Source organism: Aedes albopictus, chromosome 3 (genome assembly GCF_035046485.1).
Source record: "Aedes albopictus strain Foshan chromosome 3, AalbF5, whole genome shotgun sequence".
Classification (NCBI taxonomy): domain Eukaryota; kingdom Metazoa; phylum Arthropoda; class Insecta; order Diptera; family Culicidae; genus Aedes; species Aedes albopictus.
The window spans coordinates 421,278,430-421,297,235 of record NC_085138.1 but is presented as its reverse complement, the minus strand read 5'-3'; the positions used below and the strand labels follow the sequence as shown (position 1 = coordinate 421,297,235).

Below are 18,806 nucleotides of genomic sequence, written 5' to 3'. Positions count from 1 at the left end.
GTTCGCTCGGTGCAAACGGTTTAACTGCAATGCTTTTTAACTGCAAGTCCGCTAAGTGCAACAATTTTGCAGTTATCGCACCGCTATCTGTCAAAAACAAAACGTCAACACGGTTGCGATGTTTTTCGGATGCACTACAGCTGCATTGCGATGTTTTTGAGTGCATTCTGGCTGCGTCCAACAGCATTTGACAACTGTTTGACGGCTGTCAGTCGTTGCAGTTAGCGAATTACATTCGGTAACTGAAACGTAAACATGTTGCACTTATCGAACGTCTACTGTACTACTGCAACAGCGAGCCGCCCACATCCCAGCTGTCAAACAATATTTACGTTTCCAGTGGTCTCGGTCTCCCGTTTTTGTGAATCCGTTCGGAATCGTACAAACAAACTGATATCGTTTAGTTACTAGAGGTAATCAAAACCTGATCAAATTGTACGTGAAGTTCTAATATCTTGCAATGTCCGAGCGTAAAGTGTTGAACGTAAGTAGCCACCCCCGTAAAACACCACTCTAAACCCATTCTAACCCTCTCTCTTCGATTTCCCCTCCAGAAATACTACCCGCCGGATTTCGATCCGTCGAAAATCCCCCGGGTCAAGCTACCGAAGAACCGCCAGTACACGGTCCGGCTGATGGCCCCATTCAACATGCGGTGCGTGACGTGCGGCGAGTACATCTACAAGGGCAAAAAGTTCAACGCCCGCAAGGAGGACGTCGAGAACGAGGACTACCTCGGCATCCGGATCTATCGGTTCTACATCAAGTGCACCCGCTGCCTGCAGGAGATATCCTTCAAGACAGACCCGCGCAATACGGACTACGAAATTGAGGCCGGCGCGACGCGCAATTTTATGGCACTGAAGCTGGCGGAAGAGCAAGCCCGCCGGGAGGAGGAGGAAGCCCGCGAAGAGGAAGCTACCAATCCGATGAAGCTGCTGGAGAACCGCACCCAGCAGTCCAGGAACGAGATTGAGCTGCTGGAATCGTTGGAGGAGCTGCGGGATTTGAATCGCCGGCAGCAGGACGTGGACTACGACCGGATGCTGCAGCAGTACGACCCGACCGAGACGATTCGCGAGCGGGAGGAACGGCTGGAGCGGTTGGATGAAGAGTATATCAAGTGAGTGGAAATCATTTTTAACATAAGTTTTGTATTTAACTGGACACTGCGTATGTGCCTAGAAAGGCTAAAAATAGAAAACTAGTCGATAATGCAGAGTTTGCCATCAGCTGCTCGAATTCTAATTTCACCCCTTAAAACTTCTACTCAGAGTTTGAGTTATACACTGAAGTTATGAAGCGTGCATTAAGCTGCGTACTTAACGTTACACGCTAGGAAAAAGCTACTCTAAATTGAACAAGATTCACACAAATCTGCACTGAGAAAAAAATCTTCTCAAAATTTAGTAGGATCCAACTTCTAATTTCGTTTAAAGTTGACATTCCAAAATCTGAGTACAGTAGACGTTTGCTTATTGCAAACCTACTCGTTGCAACGCTTTTAAGTTACAAGTCCGTGAATTGCAAAATTTCACAAGTTTTGGCAATCAAATGTCAAATGTGTGCTGTCAGTGCATTTCGATGCACTTATGTATCAAAATGACGTTGCAATGGGGCACGTTCGGTGTAGTACTAGATTTGTAGTAATGAGCTGAATTTTAGTATGGTGAGAAGGCCAATTCTCCGTTTCTGCAATGAAATGGTGCAAAAAGCGTGGGTATTATGATTCCTTGCCTAATTTGATGCTGTTTGAGCAAAACTTTGGATAACTATGTTGTTTATGTTGCAAGAAAGGAAGAAAACAACAACACTGTTACCCAAAGTTTTTCTCAAACAGCATCAAATTAGGCAAGGAATCATAATACCCACGCTTTTTGCACCAATTCATTGCAGAAACGGAGAATTGACCTTCTCACCATACAAAAATTCAGCTCATTACTACAAATCTAGTACTTCACCGATCTGTCCTATTGGCGAATGACATTCGCTCGTTAACGTAAACATGTTGCACTCTTCTAACATCTACTGTATTGTTTAAATTGTCACTAATTACCCCCACACTGAACGACGGCTTGCGGTGAAAATTACTATTCTGAGGGTCAATTTAAATGCACAACGCCACTAAATTTGTGCAGACAGAGTTTCGTTTTAATTCAACAGAATTATGTTTTCAATTTTACCATGGACTCGATTTTCAATTAAAAAAAGTTTCTGTTGGCAACCGGATTCGAACCAAGAACCTTGACATCACCAGACTCGCACGCTACCACTCAGCTATCGAACCGGTTGATGTGAGAAGAAACAAAACGCACACAAGAAGCGTTGGTGGGTCGATGATCATGTTTTGCCATGGTAAATTTAAAAACATTTTTATGCTTGTCATTACTGCAAGGCTCCTTTCAGTGCATAAACGATAACTATAAGATGTGTTTAACCACCAATTCGGAATACAGTAGACGTTCGATAAGTGCAACATATTTACGTTACGGTTACCGAATGAAATTCGGTAACTGCAATGATTGACAGCCGTCAAACAGTTGTCAATTGCTGTTGAACGCAGCCAGAATGCACTCAAAAATATCGTAATGCAGATATAGTGCATCCGAAAAAACATCGCAACTCTGTTGACGTTTTGGTTTTGACAGATAGCGGTGCGATAACTGCAAAATTGTTGCACTTAGCGGACTTGCAGTTAAAAAGCATTGCAGTTAGACCGTTTGCACCGTGCGAACGTCTACTGTAATTGATTTTTACAATTGAATATACAGTAGACGTTCGCTCGGTGCAAACGGTTTAACCGCAATGCTTTTTAACTGCAAGTCCGCCAAGTGCAACAATTTTGAAGTTATCGCACCGCTATATATCAAAAACAAAACGCCAACAGAGTTGCGATGTTTTTCAGATGCACTACAGCTGCATTGCGATGTTTTTGAGTGCATTCTGGCTACGTCCAACAACAATTGACAACTGTTTGACGGCTGTCAGTCGTTGCAGTTAGCGAATTTCATTCGGTAACTGAAACGTAAACATGTTGCACTTATCGAACGTCTACTGTATTTACTCGATTACAACAACAACAACAACAACCATGTGATCGAGAGTGGAGAGTCAGAGGGAACAGCGTTGAACCCGTTCGCGCGAGGAGGACTGGCAAAATCGGTACTACGAGGGGTTGGTACACCCACCAGAGAGCAGATGGCAGAAGGTTCAACAGGATGAGCACTAGTATGGGACAAACATCAAATTCTCGCTCCAGTTGACTTTTTCGATCCCATTTAGGTCCCATATGAACAGTACAAAATTTCAGCGCAATAGGGTCCTAAAATTAGAGACGAAATCTCGCTTATATTGAATAATACGATCAAGCATGGTATTCTAATCGGAATTGTACTTTACTAGAACTTGAAAAACAAAGGAATAATGAGAAAATTCGAAATAAGTAAAATGGTAAATAGTTCTACTTTGACATTTGAGGTCAACCTTGTGTGAGCTCAACATTTTTCGCTCTGGGATTTCAAAAATGTTCCTATCTGACATACACGATGAAAAAATCACTCAAAGTATGTGTTATAAGCTAGGGACGAGACAAAAGGCTAAAAAAATAAAAATTATATATTTTCAACTACGGTTAATAAAAACGTCAAAAAATGAGTAAATATGTAGGGTGCCTGTACCAGTTATCGCACCACCTAAGAAAAACTATTTCTGCAAAAATAAGAAGACGACCGACGAATGTAAACAATAAGTCAAATGATTGATTTGTTTTAATACTTTACAGGAAAAATATAGAAACGGAGCCAAAACTACTTTTAGTATTTATTACGGCCAATGATAGGAACCCTGTACCAGTTACAGTAGACGTTCGATAAGTGCAACATGTTTACGTTTCAGTTACCGAATGAAATTCGCTAACTGCAACGACTGACAGCCGTCAAACAGTTGTCAATTGCTGTTGGACGCAGCCAGAATGCACTCAGAAACATCGCAATGCAGCTGTAGTGCATCCGAAAAACATCGCAACTCTGTTGACGTTTTGTTTTTGACAGATAGCGGTGCGATAACTGCAAAATTGTTGCACTTAGCGGACTTGCAGTTAAAAAGCATTGCAGTTAAACCGTTTGCACCGAGCGAACGTCTACTGTATGAACACTTTTGTTAATTTGGGTTCCACTTCGCACTATTTACATGCATTCCTTATGGGAGTTGCCATAACTGGTACACTATGGCGAAATAGGGTGCAAGGAGGCCGAAAAGTTAAGGAAAATGATTTATTTCTATCATAATTTGAGCAAATTGTGAAGTTTTGAATGATTGCAATCATCTTTTGTGATCGTGATCTGTTGTTCACGATTTTTTTTCTTGTTGATTTGTATCTTTAAAGCAGCAGTGCTGCTGATAAAACAAAACAAAAAGCCATTCGTTGGATCACTAATCGGTAATAAATCAATAACTTTTTTCCACAAGCATCCAATTGTTTTGCGGTCTTCGAAGGAAAGTTTCATAAATGATTTTTCTACAAGAAACGTTGATCGATTTGAATTAAGGAGACAAGGGGCGACCTCTGGGATTTTTTGTTTGAAAGTGTAACTTTTCCCATAGTAAATCCTACGTAAACTTTGAACCGCTTGCGCTAAATTATAGTTTCACCAATTGCGCTGAAATTTTGTACAGTTCATATGGGACCTAAATGGGATCTAAAAAGTCGCCTGGAGCGAGGATCGCTTTTTTTCCATACAAGCGTGTCCCATACTAATGAGCACGAGACGGTGCAGCACCAGCCAAGGAAGCGCAGATGACCGGCGCGAGCCTCACACGGACCTGCTGAAGCTCCGCAAATCGCTGGCTCTGGCCAAGAAGAAGTATGACCTCCTGATAGAAGAGCGGAGTACGGCTGATGCGAGCAGGGGGGGATCGGTCCACACAAATGGACTGCTTTCGCTTTGCTGGCAACGCGACGATGCAACACGTAACCATGAAACTCGCTGGAGCCGTAGCGGATAGTTCAAACCGTCCGACGGCTCGAGCGGCATGGTCGAAACCTGTCGAGTAGACGCGGCTCAAGAAGCGTCCGGCAGAGGCTTGCGGAAAGCTGGAGAGGAAGAAAGGGGCGGTAAGCACGAGTAACCAGGCTCCCAAGTCGGTTGCGAATCGCGCAAGGGGCTGTTACTAGTGAACAATCCCTAGACGGAGTAACGCAGCCAGAAGGGCCTTATCACTCGTTATCCCCTGACTTCTGGTCACTGCCACGGAAGCCGTCTGGGGTGGGCTACACCCGCCTCTTTTCTCGGGGTCGGCTATCGACAATAGGTAATGAAGGGGCTGATCAGGACACAAATCACTTGAACACGGTTTTTCACTTTTTAAACGTTTATTACTTACGCTAGACTGTGTGGGTGTGTGTGGGTGTGGGGTGTGTTGGGCCGGCCTTCACTGGATCTGCTGGGTTGGACGAATGACGCCACGTGGCACAAATGACCCGGATGCTCGGGTTCCACGGGTTCACCGACTGTGGTTCTCGATGGGGCACAGGGTGATGGTAATGCTGACGCAGAGCTACTGCCGACTCCGGACTATCGTCTGATATTCCGCCGGGCCACCGTGGTGTGTAACGGCACACAGGGCAAGCAGCTACCGTCGAAGGTCACCCGGTAGATTGGGGTTAGACACAAACCAAATGGGTCCTATTTTTGGGTGATGGAGGGTCTTAGGGGGCACTTGGGGGATTGTACAATGGATTTAATGATTACCTGAATCTTCTTGATGTAAAGGCACACAATTTATCCTTTTAACTTGAACTTCAACTACGTTCAATGTGGTATAACCACTTCGATTCTTGAAATCTTCACCGCTTTACTTTTAGGTGTTGTCTGCTCGAGCTCTCGAATAGAAAAGAACTTCTCTTTATATTATCAACCCCGTTCACCCCTTTTTAGACCCCTCTAGCCAGTTTCTTCAAATTTCGAACTCCATTGTCCCATTCCAGTGCGAAATGTGTATAGTGTACTAATGTGAGTGTATTACAAAATTTGTTCCCTGTCCTTTAAAGTGACCGTTTTTATGCAGAGTATTTTAGACCTCCTACCCCTCCTATCATTGATATTATTCATTCAGTGCATTCAAATTAGATTTAATTGATAATATGTACCATGAAATTATAGAAAATCTTATTGGAATGAGATAATTGTTTCTATTAGATATCGAAGCCATACATTTATAGATTATAGATTAACATACATCCGTTCTAACCTAGCTATAATACAGCAACGTTCACCACGAACAGTAGTATGGTGAGCTTCACTACCACTCACTCTCACTGCTTTGTCGGACTATATAGGGTAAATTGCCAGAATGGTAACAGGGCAGGGAAACCAAGCTCCAGAACGCCAACCCCAAGTGAAACAGGAGCCAACCGGTCCAAGGAAGGAGAACTCTTAGATCGTGGTTGGAAAGAAGAAGTTGAGAAAAGTGAAACCCAGCCAGGAACGGAGAAACGCGCTGATCTTCAAAACTGAGGCGCATACATACGTCGAGGTACTGCGGGCCATGCGAGACGAAAATCGTCTCTCATCGATGGGCGCGGATATAAAAAGCAACCAGCGCACCAGGACTGAAGAGATATGAACACTAGAAGAAGGAGGCGGCCAAGAAAGACATCTACAAAGCACTAGCTCAAGAGGTACTGGGCGAAAAAGTGCAGGTGAGAGCCCTAACGGTGAAGGCGGTCCTCCAGTGTAAAAACCTGAACGAGTCGCTTTTCCTAAAAAAGCACAGAACCGTACGCGGCGTAATTTATACGGACGTCTGCGATCAAATGAACAATGTCACGCCAGGTTGTTGCAGATACTTGATGACCCTCATAGACGACTACAGTCGCTATAATGTGGTCTGTCTGCTCTGACAGAAGTCGGAATCCTCAGTGGGGTGCATCAAACGTTACGTAGTGCAGGTCATAATGCTATTTGGCTGAACGCCGGGTGTAATACGTTCCGATGGTTCCGCTGTCGGATTTGGAGTTCTACGATCTGGATGAGGAAGGCGCAGTTGGTGGACAGCAGCCGCCGCCAAAGCGAAGCACGCGTAGAGTGTTTCCGACGAGATTCGACGATTAGGAAGTGGATGTAGCCATAGCAGTTGAAGGAGAACACGTGTCGGCGCAGAAGTCGGCAAGCTGGCAACCCTGTCCACAATCGTCTAACGAAGCGACGCTATTAATCGAAGCGGCGCTGCAAACATCAAAATGGGATTTACAGTGCCAGATTCGGCTATCAACGGTTGACACGAGGGAAGTAGAAGGTCTTTTCGTGACAGCACTCCAAGTAGCTAGACGTAGTTTTTTTGCTCTCACATCAGTGAAATATAAGTGCGGTATTCGATAAATAATTAATAATTTAACAATTAAGTTGTGAATTCATTCCACGTTCTGTGGACAAGTTTATTGTGCCCAGGAAGAGATGCACCGGAGTGTCCGTCCGGAATCGCCGGCCCGGGACCATCAGGAAGTGAGGTTAGTTTTTAGGCCCTCCAGCCATGAATTGAAATATTAAATTGACATCGTGATCCTTTAGTAGTCCGAGTTCAAGTAGCGTAGTCCGAGTCCGTATCCGCGGTCCTGTGAAACCGTAGGGTACATACCTGAAAAGAAACAAATATTAGGTTAGTAGTAATATCACTAAATAAACGAATCCAACAGGCCTTGTACTACGAAGGTTATAACTAATAGGAAGGGTGCGCAAACAGTAGAGGCCCACCGAATTGTAAGTTAGTACTAAAGTGAAACTTATAGGGTATTGGTTCCCTTCTTAAGCATGTGGCTCCCATTTTCATCCTACGAAAAACAAAGGATTGAAGCGCTGTTTGTTTTGTTTCTTGTTTTTGTATTTTTTGTTAGAAGTGAGCACCCTTGAAAACAAAAAGAACGGAATCAATCGGTGCCGTAATCGCTTGTTTTCGAATAGGATGAATATGGGCGCGTGAGATTAATGATGGAACACATACCCTACTTACCATTTATACTCACCATAACTGTTATAATGGGTAAAAATACTTTGTATTCTTTTGGGTAATTTCTTAATGGTAAATGACCAATATCGATACAGTGTGTACATGCAAAGAAAGATCTAAATAAAATCGCCAGTCTTGATCGTAGCCTGAAACCACGCGTTTGCATATCATAACATGGTGACAGAAGTGGTGATTTTCGTAGTTTTTCGGTCGAACTATCGCGGAAAATAGTACGGAAAAGCGAAATAAGGCATTACCGAACAATCCTGCAGTGGAATTCCGGAGGTGCGACGGTTCCCTAGCCAAGAAGCGCTGAGGGAGATTGTCGGCAGCAGCACGGAGGGGGTTTAACCTGAGACGAGACTCGCGAAGAGGAAAAAAAGCAACGTCAAGTGTAGCTCAACTGAGCTGTCAGTTGCAGCCCGTTTGATTACGTTACCTATAACGAGGAAAGTATTGCTATCCGAGATAAATTCTGAAGCCAAAATTCACTCCGAGCAGCATTTTCTTCCCCTGTACCGTCAAAAATAAATTGAAAACAAAATATTCCATTGATTACTTTGCTTGGCGATTGTTGGCGATGCAAAATTTCACCTCAACATGATTTTGTGTGTGAATGGGATTCAGTCACACTGCATGTGAGGTGATGCGGTCACGTACGTGTTTGAACCACCAGCCCAAAACATAATGTCAACACAGATAGGAAGAAGAAAAAAATAACAAAATGGAGAAAAAGAAGACCGTCTTCGCGAGTCTCGTCTCAGGGTTTAACCATTCGAGAAAGTGAGGTTATGAGAAACTGCGAGAGAAGATGTTTGGGCTCGAAAGCGGCAGCCTAGCTGTGAAGATCTCTGTGAAGTGAGTGTAAATGTCAAAAACAAGTGGCAGCAGAAGCAAGAAGAAGAGAAAACAACAACAAGTGATCGCACAAAACAAGTGAAGATGATGGCATTGGGAGTGCACCCGCCAAACTTTCTGGACTTGGCGAGCAAAACGCTGTCCGAAGATTTTGCCGATTTTCGACAAGCATGGGAGATTTATGTTGTCGCCGCGGAGATCGAAGACAAAAGCGATGTGATAAAAGTAGCATTGCTGAAGAACTTCCTAGGGACGGAAGCAGTGAAAGTGTTGAATACGCTACTCGCGCCGGCGGCACAAATAACAACAGCAGCAATTTTGGCTGCACTCGCCGGGTACGCGGAAAAAGTTTGAACCACTCGGTGCAGTATGTAAGTACTGTGGGCGGAAAGACCACAGAGCCGGTGATAGGGACAGTTGCCCGGCAAACGGCGTGACCTGCCGAAGGTGCGGAAAACCAAATCATTATGCCAGAATGTGCAAAATGAGAAGCGATAACGATCACGCGGGGGGATCGTGAGATGCATCGTCATCGTTCAGCAAGCCCAAAAGTGCGAAAATGGTGAAGATGATTGAAGAAAACGGCGAAGACAGCGATGATGCAGATTACATCACCAGCATTGAAGAGGTGAACGTTGTGGAAAAGAAGATTACGACCTCGTTGGGTTTCGCTGTGAAGAGAGGTGAAGAGTTGAAGAAAGTGTGCTGCCAAATTGATACCGGGGCTTCCTGCAATGTGATCGCTCGTGAAAATCTGAAGCGATTGATGGGAAAAGTGCAATTGGAGCCCAGCACGACGAAGTTGCGTGGGTTTGGCGGCCAAATAATTTCAGCTGTGGGAAAAGTGATTCTTCGGCATGAAAGTGAAGGTAAAAAGTATAAAGTGGTGTTTCAAGTGGTCGATTTGGCATCAGGCGTGCTCAAAATGCCATTGCTTGGGTTCAAAAGTTGCATTGCGCTGGGCATAGTCAGTGTAAAGGATGTAAGAGTGTGTGAAGAAGAAAAGAAGAATGAGGTAGGGAAAACAGTGAAAAATGAAGAAGCGGAAATGATTGTGAAGAAGTACGAAGAAGTACAATGGAGATGGAAAACTGGCAGGACAGGTGGGCATCGAACTGGAGCAGTGCGTGCCAAAACAGCAAGAACCGCGACGAGTGCCAGTTGCGGTGAGAGACGGACTAAAGCGTGAACTTGACGATCTGGAGAAGAGAGGGGTCATTGCGAAAATTGAAGAACCGACAGACTGGGTAAGTAATATAGTAATAGTGAAGCGGAAAGAAAAACTGCGCATTTGTTTGGACCCAGTGAGTCTGAATCGTGCAATTAAGCGCCCACGATTCCAAATGGCAACGGTAGAGGAAATTTTGCCTGAACTACATGACGCCAAAGTGTTTTCAACCCTGGACATTCGAAATGGGTTTTGGCATGTGGAACTGACGGACGAAAGTAGTAAAGTGACGGCGTTTTGGACGCCATTTGGACGATATGTGTGGAAACGGTTGCCATTTGGATTGTCGTGTTCGCCGGAGATATTCCAGGCGAAGCTGCAACAAGCGTTGCACGGCTTGAAGGGAATAGAGGTGTTAGTGGACGATATTTTGTGTGTTGGACGTGGCGCAACGAACGAAGAAGCGATAGCAGACCACACCAGAAACCTGGAGGCGCTACTGCAGCGTTGTCAGAGAATGGGAATCAAGCTGAATCGGTCGAAAAGCAGGCTGAACCAAACAGAAGTTTGCTTTTTCGGTCATGTGCTGTCGAGCGAAGGACTCTAACCGGATCCGAACAAAACAGCGGCGATCCGAAATATGCCGGAACCAAAGGATGCGGCGGAGCTACAACGGTTCCTCGGCCTAGCAACGTATATGGCCAAATTCATCCCGAAGCTATCGGAACTGAGCCGACCACTCAGAGAAGCACTGAGTTCGGAAGATTGGCAGTGGGGAAAACAGCAAGCAGATGCCTACGGCGCGCTCAAGGAGCAAATCGCCGAAATTACAGTGCTGAAATACTACAACCCAAAAGTCGCAGCAACCATACAGTGTGACGCCAGTAGCTTTGCGTTGGGCGCTGTACTGCTACAGGAGGGACAACCGGTGATGTTTGCTTCGAGAACCATGACAGCGACAGAACGACGGTACGCACAAATAGAGAAAGAAACTCTTGCGATTCTATTCGCTTGCAAACGGTTCGACCAATACATTTTTGGCCAAAAACAAGTGATGGTGCAATCAGACCACCAGCCGCTTCAAAGCATCTTTAAGAAGCCACTTCCAGAGGTGCCCAAACGAATACAACGAATGATCTTGAGTCTGCAGCGGTTTGATTTGCAGGTTCAATACGTAAAAGGTAAGGACTTGATTCTGGCCGACACACTATCCCGCAACATCGACATCAAGAAGACGGTGGGAACGGAGGACAGTGACCCGCTATGGAGAATCATTGAGGAGGTGAATGCATTGGATAGCGTCGACATGCAACAGGAGTGGCTAGAGAGGATCAAACAAACCACACAAAACGATGAAACATGTCAGTTTTTGAAGCATTACATAGTCCATGGCTGGCCGAACGATAAAGCGTCTGTGGATGAGCGCGTGAAACCCTTCTTTGCGTTTCGGTCGGAGTTGGTGATCCAGGACGGCGTGATTCTGAGGGGAAGCCGCATAGTTGTCCCTAACAAGAGTCGGCCAGAAGTTCTGAAGCTTTTGCACTACAGTCATCAAGGAGAGCAAGCGACACTCCGCAAGGCAAGAGACATCGTATATTGGCCAAATCTCAACGATCACGTGCAGGGCATGGTAAAAAATTGTCACGTTTGCAACCAGAATAAGAACTGCCAGCGTAGTGAACCTATGCAGAGCACCGAGGTTCCGGAACACCCGTTCCAAATAGTTTCGATGGACTTAGGAGAGCTGACAAGCGAAGGAAAGAAGATGATTGCATTAGTGTCCGTGGATCATTTCTCAAACTACTTCGAGGTGGACTTTCTGAGTAGCCAGCGAACAGCGGAGCTGATCAATTGCTGCAAGAAAAATTTCAGTCGAATGGGGATTCCGGGCAAAATCATAACCGACTCAGCGCAACAGTTCGTAAGTCAAGAGTGGAAGCAGTTCATGGCGGATTACGGCATATCTCATGTGACAAGTGCACCCTACCATCATGAGTCAAACGGAAAAGCCGAATCTGCTATCAAAATTGCAAAAGGCATCATCATAAAGGCTCTACAGGACAAAAAAAAATTGGCTGGCTCTTTTGGATTGGAGAAACACACCACAACTGGATGGTTACACTCCGTCGCAAAAAGCGATAGGAAGAAGAACGAGAGGCATCCTTCCTGTTGCGCGAGACCAACTGCAAATTCGAGCCGTGGAGAACAACAGAGTACGAGATAGCATTGAGCTTCGTAAAGTGAAATCTAAATTTTACCATGACCGGAAATCTTAAGAGTTGCCGAAGTTGATGACCGGTCAAGAAGTTTTTGTTCAACTGAAGCCAGAGAAAACGCCAGAGTGGACTCGCGGAAGAATCACAGAAGTGTTGAGCGACAGAGACTACCAGGTAACAGCAAACGGTGGGAGCTACCGCCGAAATAGAAAGTTCATACGGGATGCGTACTCTACTGTGAGTCGAGAGGAATCAACACTTCAAAAATCCAACGACCAGGCCGTAGCTTCGCCAAGCGCTTTCTACAGTATGGCGGAAGACAGTTGGCATCCGGTCTCCAGCACTCCGAATTTAGCAGCTCGAACACCAAGGGAATCGGCCGAGTCGTCGACACAATCGCAAGCACAACATACCAAAACGTTGAGATCGGACACGACCAGTCCGGGAGGCGGAACAGGTAGGCCAAAAAGGACGGTGCGTCGACCAATTAGGTTCGACGATTACGAGTTGGAGGAGATCAGTTCCTAAGAAGGGGGGATGTTGTAATGGGTAAAAATACTTTGTATTCTTTTGGGTAATTTCTTAATGGTAAATGACCAATATCGATACAGTGTGTACATGCAAAGAAAGATCTAAATAAAATCGCCAGTCTTGATCGTAGCCTGAAACCACGCGTTTGCATATCATAACAATAACAATATTTTCTAGTTGAAGCACTTCTATACACGATTGCTATCAGAACCGGTTCGTCTTTAATTGCACCCTACCCTGCAACGACAAACTTCAAAATTCGCGGTACCATGAGCGACACGGATGGCGCTACAGGCCACGAGGAGGAGGCCAACTGCGTGGTCTGCAAACGACCGGATAAAGCGGAGGACATGGTCCAGTGTGACCGATGTGATACCTGGAAGCACTACACGTGCACCGGGGTGAACGAAGATATTGCTAGCCGATCATTCGTCTGCGGCAATTGCACTGCCCACCAGACCAACGACGTCATTTCGGTGTGTAGTGGATCCAGTCGCTCTAGCTCAGCGTCGGTGTTCTCCATTTGCTTGAGTCAACTGGTGGAACGCCAGCAGTTGGAGCGAGCAAGGCTGGAGGTGGAACTTCAACGCCAGCACTTGGAAGAGCAACAGAAGCTGATTGACAAAGTGCTGGAAGGTGGAGAAACCGATAACATCCGCAAGGGTGGTGTGAACGACGCGGCAACCCCTCCTTCATCGAATATGCGGCTGAAAACACCACTGCCCCCCGGTGCTCCCCTAGCATCGGCTGCTCGCCGTTCAGTACCAACCAGTAGCGGAACACCTAAAACAACTGCACCTGTTATGGTATCGATTCCCCTTTCGGTGTTGGAACCGGAAACTGTGGAATCCCTGCAGGCAAAAAAGGATCTTCCGAAAAGTGCCACTGCCAAGGAGCACAAGCTACAGCACCTGTTATGGTGTCAATTACTCTTTCGGAGCTGCAACCGAAGACTGTGGAATATCTACAGGCAAGGAAGGATCCTCAAGCAGCCTTGTTGAAACTCAGGAGCCGGGTTGAGCAGTGCGACAATCCAACACCTGAAGAGCTGGCTGAGCTACGGTTCCAAGTAGACATGTGCCGAAAACTATTGGAAACGTTGCAACCCTACCCTGCAACGACAACACGATACCTATTTCTGTCAGGCCATGGGTATAGTATCTGCACAGATTCGAACATGCAGGCTCCCCTGCGACGAGACCGCGGAGCATGTGCTCTTTGAATGTCCACGTTTCGTGGAGCTAAGGTCGAGTATGCATGAGGTATGCGGTAGAGATATCACGCCTGACAACATTGTTGAAAGGATGTGTACTGGGGCAGACAAGTGGGATTCCGTTACTTTTACGGTTTCTCGAATCGTTCTTGAACTACAGAGAAAATGGTGAGCTGAACAGCAGCTAGTTGAGTTGGCCTGCCTCCCCTTCCAGGAGCTTGAGTTCAACGGGTAGTCTAAAATACTATCCAGGACCTAAACTTCCAGGGAAGAAAGTATAACTTAAGGCGGTAGCTGGTGGAACGCTAACCAGTAGAGAGTACTCATGTACGCTCGAAGTCATCCCTAACGGACGTACCGCGAATGAAGGATAAGAGAGAATGAGTTTTAGTGGGTCGATCCCCACATAACCCGAGGAACCAGCTCTTGGGTATCTAATCAGCAGATTATCTCATTCTATAAAAAGGGCCAGCTCTGACTCAGATTTAAGTACAGTAGACGTTCGCTCGGTGCAAACGGTTTAACTGCAATGCTTTTTAACTGCAAGTCCGCTAAGTGCAACAATTTTGCAGTTATCGCACCGCTATCTGTCAAAAACAAAACGTCAACAGAGTTGCGATGTTTTTCGGATGCACTTCAGCTGCATTGCGATGTTTTTGAGTGCATTTTGGCTGCGTCCAACAGCATTTGACATCTGTTTGACGGCTGTCAGTCGTTGCAGTTAGCGAATTTCATTCGGTAACTGGAACGTAAACATATTGCACTTATCGAACGTCTACTGTATAATCAAAAAACGACATAAGAAGAACTCTACTTTCTGTGCTATTCTTGCCTGTTGGTAAACTCATTCAATCCAGTGAATATCAAAGCAAATAAATGCAAGAGCTAACAAAGTAAACGAAGCACTTTACTGCCCCAATTCGCACAACAGTCCCATGTGAATAGGAAACGCAGCAAATATGGGACTGTTATGCGAATAGGGGCAGTTTACTCATAATATATTCTGTCCCATATAGTAAACGATGTCTGCTGTTGCCATTTCCAATGAACCGGAAGTAACCTCTGCTCTTCACAGTATATAAGAAGGGCACCCCCTCCCCAGTCGATCGATGAAAGTAATGCGACTAAATGCGGACATACTGGTGGTCATTCGAATTCCTGCTGTTTGTGATGAAGATGCAATGTGTGCTCTTCGGTTCGCTCATTTGAATTTACTTCATTATGCAATATTTTTTGAATACCAAAATGTGATGTACAGTACACGTTTCCTAACTGCAAACGCTTTTCAACGGCACGTCAAAAAAAAAAAAAATACATCGTCTACAGTATTTTTACTGTATATTTTACTGAGAATAATTTAGCATTTCTCATAAATGCTCCACTAGAGCGAACCTTCTTGAGTTGGTCACTACAGATCTCATGAAAGAACTAATACAAATACCATGAGTTTTGATTCTTCCTCCAAACTTGGAAATTTGAATGAAGTAATAAAACAACCCTAATCCTCTATCTGCGTTGATTTATGTGTCTCTGACTGCCATCCGCAAAACATTCCCTTGTAGAACTTTCTCTACATAACCCATAACTTACATTCCGAATTCTACTCTTTCCTTCCCGCCCCATTCAGAACCGTTAAATTTCGCTCCCAGACGTCATCGGCAGTCACCGCTACCGGTAACAGCTCTGGGCTGAAGCGTGTCGCCGCCGAGGAAATCATCGAAGAGATCAAACAAGAGGACGAACCAGGTCAACACGGTACTGGCGCCGTCGAAACAACTCCAGCAGGTGCAGCTGGAGATTCAAAGGCATCCTCCACATTGACGTCCATCGGTGGTGCCACGACGTCGGTGGCGGCCGTCGTCGGCGGAGGTAAGGTGAAAAAGTTGGACACCACCAACAGCTACAGCATCGGTGTGCGGAAAAGTTCACTGAACAATTTGGTAGTCAAGAAGAAGCAGCAGCCAACGGCGACGACGACGGCCCCTGCGGTTAGCGGTGCTTCCACTGTTGCTGGTGGTGAATCGAGCAAAACGGAAGCTGTGCCCGCAAAAACCACGACGACAGTAGCTAGTGGAAGTAGTAGCAGTACAAGTAGTGTGGCTGCAGTTGGCGTTGCTACTGCCACAGCAAGCTCGGTAGGCTCGACAGCGGTCAGTGGATTAGGTCTTTTGGGGGCTTACTCCGATAGTGAAAATTCGTCCGATGGCAACGAATGATAACTCACTCAGTGTCACTGTATTGTAAGTTTTTTTCTTGGCGGAAATCAATTAACGGTAAGATTACTCTTGTGTTTTTGTTGTATTGTATAACAAAACAAAAATGTGATGATTGATGAAAATGCTATGTTTCTATACGTGTATTGTGTATCACATGCCCTTCCATCTCCACAGACGTATCTGAATAGCTGATAAATCACCAATTATTGCACACTTCATGCTTTTTTTATGAGGTGTGCAACAATTAGCGATTTACCTTACAGCTGAAAATATGTTTTCTATTCCAAAAACTGTAGCTGCTTGAGCTTGATTGACCGCGCCCGTAGATGCTTATACCAGTTCCAGTATCGCCAGACCAGCTATACTCACACAAGGAACCAATGAGATAACTGCCGGACCAAGCAGGCAAGGAAAAGAAAATTGCAATCGTTTGTATACACATTAGACCGAATATACCTCTGCGTCTGCACAAATTCGAGCGGATGTCGAAGTGGATATTGGCAGGGGGTTCACACATTGGTGTGTGGATGCCAGGTGATACAATTGTGTGTTTTATTATTCTGAAGATGTGCGACACAGTTCGCTTGATTGCATAAACTGGTAGGCGTTATTTGATAGAAGGACACTGTGCTGTGAAAGTTAGGAGGGACACACCAACATTTTTGAAATGCTTTCAGCACACCAAAAATCAGCAAAAGAAATTGCTGAATTTCAGCAACATTTTTGCTGAATTTCAGCACAACTTTGCTGATCAACTGTCAAAATTTCTGGATGGTTCAGCAAGTTGAAAAATAATTGCTGATACTCAGTAATTTGTATTGCTGAATGCAATCAGCACGCCAAAAATCAGCAAAGTTTGCTGATTACAGTAGACGTTCGATAAGTGCAACATGTTTACGTTTCAGTTACCGAATGTAATTCGCTAACTGCAACGACTGACAGCCGTCAAACAGTTGTCAAATGCTGTTGGACGCAGCCAGAATGCACTCAAAAACATCGCAATGCAGCTGTAGTGCATCCGAAAAACATCGCAACCGTGTTGACGTTTTGTTTTTGACAGATAGCGGTGCGATAACTGCAAAATTGTTGCACTTAGCGGACTTGCAGTTAAAAAGCATTGCAGTTAAACCGTTTGCACCGAGCGAACGTCTACTGTACCAGCAAAATATTTTGCAGTGAAGGGAAACGGCTTTTTCGACCCGTTTGTGCTCTAGCGATGGCAATGAACATGTGAGTATACATTAGTTGTATAGGTATGTAGAGAGGAAAAAGAAAGTATGTAGAAAGATACAATGTAGATAGAAAGGGACGGGCCAGGGATTGAACCCAAGACTTTCTGCATACGAATCAGTCACTAGACCTCCAAGCCCGTCTTTTTTCCATTCCAAAATCTGTATTAGGTAAATCATAAAATAGAAGTTAACAGTAGATATGTTCCAGACGTTCAGAGAAGAGAATGGTTGGACAAAAAAGACACAAAACAAGCAACAAAGACGGTGCGGCGGTTACTCTTTATCCCAACTGGTAATAGCACACGGTGTTTGGTGTTGGGCAAAATGCGACACCGTATGATTGGGTGGCAGCCGATCAACGCAAGGAAGTGCGTGCGCGTTGAGGGTTAAAGGCCGTTTTTTCAACTACAGCATCATCATTGTGCACTGCCCACACGAAAAAAGATCTAATGACGAAAAAGATGCGTTCTACGCGCAGTTAGAGACGATGGTTGTTCGTCGCATGACGTGAGAATCGTTGTCAACGACATGAACGTGCAGATGGGAAGGGAGGAAATGTGCAGATCACCCGATCATCAATCGAAGTCGGACGTCGCGGCCCAACATCGAGCGGCTGCGAAACGTAGAAGTGGTTCAAGACTACGCGCAGCAGTTAGCAGTGGCCCTACAAGAGCAGCTTGGCGTAGCTACACTTGAAGATGGCTGGGAGGGACATTCGATCCACCATAGGTAGCATCTCGGAGGCAGCGCTAGGCTTCGCAATTCTGAATTTCAGAAACGATTAGTACGACGGCGAATTGGAACATTTAAAAATACAGAAAAAGGCAGCATGGGCGAGAATGTTGCAACACCGTACGAGGGCGAATAAGGCACGATATAGACAGATGCGGAACAGGTAGAGTTCCGGCGGAAGAAGTGCCAGCAGGATGAACGTGATCGCGAAACGATGGAAGAGCTGTACCGTGCTAAGAACACACGTGACTTCTACGAGAAGCTGACTGAACCGCTCGTACAGAGGGTTTGTGCCACAAGCCGACATGTACCGAAACAATTAGGGGCCATCCATAAACCACGTGGTCACTAGGGGGGGAGGGGGGTGTCTGCCGAAAGACCACGAAAAGCCACGGAGGGGGGTGGGGGGGTTGCGACCAAACCACGTGGTTTTTTTTTGGTATTTTATTTTTCCTCAACAGCATAAAATCAGTTTTTTATTCGACTGACTAAGTTGATTTTTCCTGTCCACAGCATGAAAAAGTGTGTTGTCCATTAAAAGTCCGCAGAAACAAACCACCTGTATCTAAAGAAAAAAAAATAACATAAGGAAAGGTCGAGCATTGAGCATGAAGACATTTAGGCATTTAGTGCAGT

The 18,806-nt window shown here is 45.3% G+C and overlaps 1 protein-coding gene across 1 annotated transcript; it reads left to right on the top strand.

The window, feature by feature from the left end:
• On the top strand, positions 1–16,328 carry LOC109410636 (splicing factor YJU2). Its single transcript, XM_019684157.3, has 3 exons — positions 1–484; positions 555–1,123; positions 15,618–16,328. Exons 1-3 carry the CDS (start codon positions 461–463, stop codon positions 16,204–16,206), a joined length of 1,182 nt encoding a protein of 393 aa, XP_019539702.2. The 5' UTR covers positions 1–460; the 3' UTR covers positions 16,207–16,328.
• The last annotated feature ends 2,478 nt before the right edge of the window (positions 16,329–18,806 follow it).

Bases quoted from the DNA above. Each gene is read 5' to 3' on its own strand.
- LOC109410636 (XM_019684157.3), top strand. From the start codon at position 461: ATGTCCGAGCGTAAAGTGTTGAAC. The intron at 485-554 runs GTAAGTAGCCAC...TTTCCCCTCCAG, and splicing joins CCGAGCGTAAAGTGTTGAAC to AAATACTACCCGCCGGATTT. The intron at 1,124-15,617 runs GTGAGTGGAAAT...CGCCCCATTCAG, and splicing joins TTGGATGAAGAGTATATCAA to AACCGTTAAATTTCGCTCCC.